Below are 8804 nucleotides of genomic sequence, written 5' to 3' on the forward strand. Positions count from 1 at the left end.
TTGTGCCTCGCGGGAATCAGAGATTCATGTATTTGGAAGCAAGTCCAAGTCTAGGCATGGTGTCAATATCTGTACTCTCTGCACGTGTGAGGCTGAGGCACGAGTTCAGAACCAGCCTGAGCTGTGTAACAAGTGATAAGCCAGCCAGAGTAGGAGATTTTGTCTCACAACACAGGCTGCCTTCCTAGTTTACCTCTCCCATTTGCCACTGGGACAGGGGAAGGGGACGGCAGCCAACAGTGACTTGCCAAGGATAGAGGCAGAAACCGCACTGACTGGGAACCAGTCCTTGGAACGTGAGGAAACTAGAAATGTCACCTCAAAATGGGATGTTGGGTGAGGGAAGTGTTCGGCCTAATATGTCAAGCTGATTGCATCACTGTGAGGAATTTTCAGGTTCAAGGTTTTAAACTTGTTTCAGACCAAAAGAAATTAGAAACCATATTACAGGTTGATTTTAATGGACAACAGCAACAAGAACCAAAAACTCTCTATAAAAAAATCTAAGCTTTATTAAATACTTCAAAAACACACATAAATTCAAATTTAATACAGAATCCTTAACATTATCTTTGTTCGTCTCAACAAAATTTAAGGAAATTTCTGGTAAAACTTTACATGTGGCCTGACTAAGCTAGTGGCACACACCTATATTCCCAGCACTTGGAAGGTGGATTTCTGAGTTTGAGGTCAGCCTGGTCTACAGAGTGAGTTCCAGGACAGCCGGGGCTCCACAGAGAAATGTTTTCTTGGAAAACCAAGCTAAAACAAACTTCATGAGAAAAAGGAGGGCCTAGGTGCTTTACAATTCTGTACATGCACACAGACACACAGCCATTTGAAAGGCAGAACATAAACACAGTGTGAGTTTGAATAGGAAAAGAATGTATTTTTCTTTTTTAATAAAGCTTACATTTAAAAAAAGAACAAAAAACACAACACTATGCCAAAACAAGACAGGGGAGGGGAGAGCAGGGTGGAATAGCTCATTTACTTTAAACAGCTTTGAGAATATCATTCACGAACAACGAAGCCTGGGGTCAGACACGCTTGTCTCTCTCACCTCTAGCTCTGGGCTGAGGTTAGTGTGACATTGGGTGTCTGTCTGTCTGGGGCTTCATTATCACTATAATGGTAAAGTATGGTTGCCTCCTTCAGTGGCTAGTCCATCAGTTTCCAGCATAGCCCCAGAAAGACCCACTGGTGAGCACTGGCAGCAAAGGGTGGCATCTGGTGTTGTCAGAAGCCCCTCCACTTCATCCGCATCTCCTCATCCTCGAGTCCCTGTGTCCCCAGCTGTTTTGGGTTTATTAAGGGGATAAAACAAGATTATCCGTCCATGGGATTTACCATTCGGTCTACCCCAATACACATTAGCCAAAATCACTCTCAGCTGTGGTATTGCAGGTGAACCAAATTAGAAATCTGGAGCCTGTCCTAGCACTAAAGGGAAGGGCCTGCTGGAGCTCAGCTGGAGAAAGTGCTTGCCCAGCATGTGAGGCTCTGAGTTCAAGCCCAGCACTGCAGAAACAGACCAGGTGTCAAAAGCTTGTGATCCCAGCTCTTGGGAGGTAGAGGCAAGAACATGAAACCCTGTCTCAAAAAAGGAAAGGAGAGATTCTGTTTCTCCTCCTCACAGTTGTGAGCAGAGCAGAGCAGAGCTGCCAATAGGCTTGAGGCAAGAGAGAGAGCTTGGTTTTATGAAGACAGATGTTCACGTTTAGATCAGTAAAATGTCAGAGCTCTGTATCACAAAACTAAACATCTTCCTAGAAAACATCACATGACTCCCATTACCACTCTGCCCTCTACAAACCCTAATGATGGGGCTTCTTCCTGGTATCAACAGGGGCCAGAAAATAAGGAAACTGCTGGCTCCATGTCCGGCCAGTGATCAGAGGACGTCAGTGATCACAGGGGCCAATACAGGACTCTGGGATTCCACCTTGGGGCCTGCTCACCCTGCACAGGACACGCCTCCCCCCTCCCCCCAACATTCAGATGTGCCAGGTTCCTGAAGCTCTTTAATCTCCAGTCATGTCCCCTTCAGAAGGTGAAGAGGGGAAGGCAGCCGTCAAGAGGTGAAGGCAGCAGCAGCCATCAAAGGTAGGACCTCGTCTTACTTGAGAATGACATGATAGCTGTCACTGGTTTCTGCTGGAAAGATGAGAGAGAGACGTGATCTTTAGCCTCCTGTAGAACAGCAAAGGGCAAAACTATCTTGTGAGAGGGAATAAAAAGTCAAACTGAGCCAGGCAAATGGCAGACATCTTTTTTTCCCAACAGGGTCTTGGCTGTCCTGGAACTGGCTATGGAGATGAGGCTACTTCCCTGCCTCCTCTTCCTGTGTGCCTCACCGTAAGTTGAACAGCTACAGAGACAACTCTGATTTCCTCACCTGCTCAGGGGAGGCGTAAGAAAACGGCAGAGCTGTCAGAAGTATTTTCCCCTGATACCAGCAAGAAGACACTTTACAGAGAACAGTGTCCACTGAGGACACGTCCCTATCTCAACACATCATCTCAAGGAGGGAAGACGTATTCCTGGGAATAATGTACCTGCCTTTAATCCAAGCACTTGGGAGGCTAAGTTATTAGTTTGCTAGTCTGAAGCCAGCCTCCATTTGATAAAGACCACATCAAAAAAGGGTCTCTATATTTTACCTCAAAAAAGGTGAAACATTAAAGATCTTTTTGTTGTTTTGGAATTGTGATCAATCCCAGGGCCTTGTGTGTATGCTAAGTAAATTAAGCTGAAGTTAAAATTCATAGCCTGGGGGAAAAAAAAAACATAAAACTTTAAAATTCCTTACAAAGGGGGCTGAGGAGTTAGCTTAGCTGTTAACTCCCAGAACAAATGTGATAATGCCCTGCACTGATGATGGTGAACACTGCTCATCAGAGTGCTGAATGGCAGAGGCAGATGGATGGATGTAAACAAGTCTCACTGGCCAGCTAGTCTGGCCCTGGCAAGTTCTAGGCCAGTGAGAGAGCTTATCTCACACCAAAACCCAAAGGAAAAATTCCCCTATGGGGCTGGAAAGATGACTCAGTGGTTAAGCGCTCCTGTTGTTCTTTTGAGAGGACCGAGGTTCAGTTCCCAGCACCCATACGGAGGCTAACAACAGTTCTGAACTCCACTTCTGACTGCCTCAGTCCCTGCTTGTAGCTGGTGCACATTAAATATACACTTAGGCATACATATGCACACGTGCACGTGTGCGAGCAAACACACCCACACATGCATGCACACACACACATAATGATTTTTTAAAGGTGGGGGTCTCAATGGTTAAATGCACTGGCTGCCTTGAAGGGGACCACAGTTCAATTCCTAGCACCCATATGGCAGCTCAGACCTTTAACTCCGGTCCAGGGTGTCTGAGGCCGTTTTCTGACCTCTGAGGGCACTATAATATATAGGTGAAACACCTACCCATATAAAAATAAAAATTTGAATCTAATTTTAATAGAATTATATTAAAATAGAAGAAACGGGGCTGGTGAGATGGCTCAGTGGGTAAGAGCACCCGACTGCTCTTCCGAAGGTCCAGAGTTCAAATCCCAGCAACCACATGGTGGCTCACAACCATCCTCAACGAGATCTGGCGCCCTCTTCTGGAATGTCTGAAGACAGCTACAGTGTACTGACATATAATAAATAAATAAATCTTTAAAAAAAAATAAAATAGAAGAAACAAAAATTTTAAAAGTAGTTAGTGCCTAAGTAACAACCTCTGGGGCTGTCCAGTGCCCTCCACACATGCACGCACACACACACACACACACACCCCTTTCTCAGAGGGACATTCATTTGGGGCTGGCCATACAGCTCAGTGGGGTAAAGCACTTGCTGCCAGACCTAATGATCCGAGTTTGGTTCCCAGACCCCACCTGGTGGAAAAACAGAGCCAGTTCTGTGGGCGTGTGCCCTGGCATGTGATGAGCCACCTCACGTGCACAAACAGTGCATGTTAAGTATGTTTTATTGTTTTATTACCTTCCATTGTGTCCAGAATAAAGCAGGCTTCTTCCTGGAAGTTCTGTACCATCTGAAAAGATCAACGAGATTTGCTGAATAACCTGGGTTTGCAAAGTTTATTTTCAATGTGACACTTTTTACGACACTGTACTGAAGTGGGTATAAGAACTTTGTGCTTATAGCTGAGACAGTGACCACGGGAAGGATAACACTGCACTGCAGCTTAGCTCAGAGACACCCATTAGTCAGCAAGCTTCAAATTAACAAGTCCATAAAGGACTGAAAGCCAGAACAGCAACTAACTCTGTTACCAGTACTTACTGGTAACATCTGAAATAAATTGAAGAATTTTTCAAGTCGGGTGGTGGTGGTGGCCCACGCCTTTAATCCCAGCACTCAGGAGGCAGAGGCAGGCGGATTTCTGAGTTCGAGGCCAGCCAGGTCTACAAAGTGAGTTCCANTGTTTGTTAGGGGTGGGTAGGGAGAGAAAGGATGTCTGGGGAAAAAGGAGACCTTAAAGTGACCAGTCTCTGTCCATTGAACAAGTTTCAAAGCCCAGCTTCTTATAAAGCTTGAGGTAAATCCCTGCGATGGCTCCTTTCAAAAAAAAAAAAAAAAAAAAAAAAAAAAAAAAAAAAAGAAAAAAATTTTCAAAAGTAAATTATAATTTTACAAAACTAGCCTATATGTAAACTAAACCTACAAGGTTATTTCTACCAAAACAACATTAAAGGAAACAGGGTATTTTGGAAAATGTCGAACAAATCATGTTAAAAAAATAAATGTATTTAATTTCTGCCTCAAATTAGGCCACTTCTTGTTCCACAGCCTTGAAGATAAGGAACAAGCCCTAAGTACCACAGGGCAGGGCTGACACACCAAGCTCTATCAGCAGGCACAGGGGAGGAGTCTGGAGTGGATGAACAAAGGACCCTCTGGTTTTGTTTTTGTTTTTTAAAGATGTCCTTCCCATGTTGACTTGTTCTGCCTGCATGCTCATCTGTGCACCACACGCATGCCCGGTGCCAGCAGAGATCAGAACAACGAGTTGCAGCAGGTTGTGAGCAAACTGAACTCAGGTGCTCTCAAAGAGAAACACGTGCTCTAGACCACTGAGCCACCTCTCTGGCCTCTGCCCAGGTTCTATCTTTAAAACTGATGCAGATGGAACGTGGCCCCTCAAGCTGCTGCCCACTGGCCCCGCTCATCACACTGTGCACCACGCTGTGCAGCTAGTACACCTGCTGCCTGCTTCCCGCACCTTTTCTCTAGAAATAAGTACAGCCCGGGAGCTCTGACAGCACCTGTGAAAACAAGCCTCTCTAGAGTAGGATCCCAAGTCCCAGGGCTGTCCCAAAGAGTAAAGGGGGACGGGGTTACAACTCTGAGCATAGTCCCCAGCGCTTCAAAGGGCAAAACAAGCCAAGACATTCCTTTCTATTTGGTGAAGATAAATTATACATGACGCATTTCATTATGACATCTGAATACACATATGAAAATACATGCATATAACATTATCCCGAGGACTAAGACTGCTCTTCCAGAGCACCTGGGCTGGCCAGGGTGGTGTCTCGCAGACATCTGTAACTCCAGTTCCAGGGGATCCAACCTTCTCTTCTGTCCTTCCCCACAACTGCACTCACACCTGCACAGTTCTGCATACACAGAAAACACAGCGACTAACTGTGATCACACTTGACACCTACTATCCTGCTTCCCTCATGCTCAGGCTGACCCACCTCCCAGATGGCCCCTTTCCACCTACAGGGCTCTGTTATCTGATGACCCATAAGGCTGCTTACGAAGGACACCGAGGGGGTTCTTTACAGGAGCATGTGACTTACCAGTGGCTGCACCACTCAAGAAAGGTCTCCTCCTCCCTCTAAAACCATTAACTGCCTCTAGATCCTGGAGGAGGGCAGGACCTCACGAGCCTCCCAACTCCATGACACACGTGGACAGGCCCAAGCGGGGGAGCTCCAGTGTCCGAGCCTGAGGCTCTAGACAGGTTCCTCCCCAAGGTCACCCACAGCAGTGGCTGCCAAAGAAGAAAGTGGAGCATGCACTCCCTTGGGTGAACCCCACACTCCCTTGGGTGAACCCCACACTTTGCAAGAGGCACAAAGACATGTAAAGCCCCACAGAGGACGAGGCTACAAGATTGCCAAATCCTGGCTGTAGTCTTTCCTAAAATCTCTTTAATTTTCCTTCGCTTACTTTCTCAAATCTCCACCTTTTTTTTTCTTTTCTTTTTTTTTTTCAATACAAATTAGAGCAAGAGTTTCACATTCTAGACTCCTTCTTACTTAAGGGCTGAGCATGAAGTTTGGAGGTGAAAGTTTCCTAGCATGGTTGAGCCCCAGCACCATAAGATAAAAAAGAGAGCAAGCTGATTCCGACCAGGGTTCTCTGTCTGCGGTGTAAATGTCTCAGTGCCAAGGCACAACGACAAAGATGAAGTTTAGTAAGGAGAACAAACCCACATCTGAGTGGCATGGTATCTTAACACATTACAACGTCACAAGATGGCTGACTGGAAGAAACATCACTATGTAATTTTTAGTACATAATTTAAGAGGTTCAAAAAATAAAGGAAGGGAAAACAAATCTGGCGATGCTGCTACAGCAAACACAAGATGCACATTTCCTTTTCTCTTCTTTTAAGGATTAAATACAGGGCTTTGTATATGGTAAGCATGTTTTACCTCTGAGCTGCACCTAAACCTTTTAACTTAATGTTTCATAAATACCAACTTGTTATTATTTGATCATTTCTGTAAGTGCAATGATAATTCTATTCAGAAATGTTTTTGACTTTTTTTTGTTTGTTTGTTTTGTTTTGTTTTTTTTTTTTTTTTTTTTTTTTTTTTTTTTTTTTTTTTTTTTTTTTTTTTGGTTTTTCGAGAGAGGGTTTCTCTGTGTAGCCCTGGCTGTCCTGGAACTCACTCTGTAGACCAGGCTGGCCTCGAACTCAGAAATCCACCTGCCTCTGCCTCCCAAGTGCTGGGATTAAAGGTGTGCGCCACCACCGCCTAGCATGTTTTTGACTTTTATTGAAGCAAGTTATTTGGCCAAAACAAATTTTTGCTTTCAAGGAAATACAAGACAATGAGATTTTCAAGCATAAAGATATTATGTAAAATTAAAAATATTTTAATTTTTAATTAAAGGAAGGGAAGGGCTAGACAGTAGTTAAGGGTGCCTGCTGTTCTCCCAGAGGACAAGAGTTCAGTTCCTGGCAGTATCAGGCAGCTCAAAACTACCTGTAAAACACAGAAAACACACACACACACACACACACACACACACACCATTAGTCATCCTTCATTATATAGGGGGTTTGAGGCTAACCTTGGCTGTAAAAACCCTGTCTCAGAAATATATAACCATAAAGACAGCCAAGGGGCAGAAGAGATGGCCGAGTCGGGGTAAATGCTTGCTGTGCAGCGTGAGTCTGAGCCTGAATCAGACTCCTAGCACCCACATAAAGACCCGAGCACAGTGGGACATGCCAGTAACGCTCTGGTCTCCACATGCACATGCATGCAAGAGGAGAGGCCCACATACCCATGTGCACACATAAAGCACACGTGAATTTTAAGAATTAGTTATTGTAATAACTCAGTAAGCCATTTTTAGATTATTTTATGTGTATGAATGCTTTGCCGCCGTGTACTTCGGTGCGGTGTGCCTGCCAGTGCCGTGACAGAAGAAGGAATTATGGGTGGCTGTGAGCCACCATGTGGTTGTTGGGGACCAAAATTAGGTCCTCTGGAAAGGCAGTCAGTGCTCCTAACCACAGAACCACCTCTCCAGCTCCTAAATGACTCCTGTAACTTGATTTCAGTTCCAGCACTGGGAGAAAAACAATGACTCGTGTTTGGGTTACGAGAGTAACGGCCACCGCTCTCTCGTCTCCTCAGGGCGGCACTGAGCTGCCCAGGAGGACATTCCTGCCTTCCTCCACATGCTGCGATTATAAGACGCATCATCTCTCCAAGCTTAACGTGTGTGTGTGTGTGTGTGTAGGAACACAGGAGTTTTTACAATTGTTCAAATTTAACTTGAACTAAAACTGTGCAAAAGGACACAGTTTTGCAGCCGGGCGTGGTGGCACACGCCTTTAATCCCAGTACTCGGGAGGCAGAGGCAGGAGGATTTCTGAGTTTGAGGCCAGCCTGGTCTACAAAGTAAGTTCCAGGACAGCCAGGGCTATACAGAGAAACCCTGTCTCGAAAAACAAAAAATAAAATAAAAAAAAAAGACACAGTTTTGCGTGTGTGTGCCCATATGTATGAGGTGTACAGATGTGTATACACACATGTGTTTGAGTTTGTAACCACCCAGAGAGGCCAACCTCTATTATCAGGTGTGCTCATTGCTTCCCACCTCGCTTTTAAAACAGGTGTCTCATTTCCTGACCGAGCCTCACTAGCTAGGCTGGCAGAGTTGAGACCTAGTGACCTCCTGTGCTGGGCTACAGGCACGTGCGGGACGACGTCCTTTTTAAATTAAGTATCACAGGCTCTAGGATCTGAACTCTGGTCCCCATCTTGTACAGCAAACACTCATAACTGCTGAGCCACCTCTCCCTCTCCAGTTTTTGGCTTTGATTTTTTTTTGGGGGGGGGGGGGAACACCATCTCACATAAGGCTATGTGGGCCTTGAACTTACTACATACCCAGAGATAAACTTGAATTAATGATCTTGCCTAATCTCTGTGCTAGGGCTACAGGAGTGCACTACCACCCCAACTTTATACTAATTTTTGTTTGTTTGTTTTTTGGTTTTTTCAAGACAGGGTTTCTCTGTGCAGCCC

At 45.1% G+C, this 8804-nt stretch overlaps 1 protein-coding gene across 5 annotated transcripts in view; it reads right to left on the reverse strand.

Annotated features, from left to right (window-relative positions):
• Positions 1 to 440: 440 nt before the first annotated feature.
• Positions 441 to 8804, reverse strand: part of Tfcp2 (transcription factor CP2) — a 48625-nt gene continuing 40261 nt past the window's right edge. Inside the window, exons 14-15 of one of the 5 annotated variants that reach the window (XM_021184128.2) lie at positions 4000 to 4051; positions 441 to 2154 (exon numbers count right to left, since the gene is read on the reverse strand). In XM_021184128.2, coding sequence (XP_021039787.1) covers positions 2120 to 2154; positions 4000 to 4051 — 87 coding nt within the window. In that variant the 3' untranslated portion in view covers positions 441 to 2119. Of the gene's footprint in view, positions 2158 to 3999; positions 4052 to 8804 lie in introns of all 5 variants that reach the window. The other 4 variants (XM_021184127.1, XM_029469598.1, XM_029469600.1 and 1 more) reach the window with 4 other exon arrangements.

The sequence above is a fragment of the Mus caroli genome, chromosome 15 (assembly GCF_900094665.2).
Source record: "Mus caroli chromosome 15, CAROLI_EIJ_v1.1, whole genome shotgun sequence".
Lineage (NCBI taxonomy): Eukaryota > Metazoa > Chordata > Mammalia > Rodentia > Muridae > Mus > Mus caroli.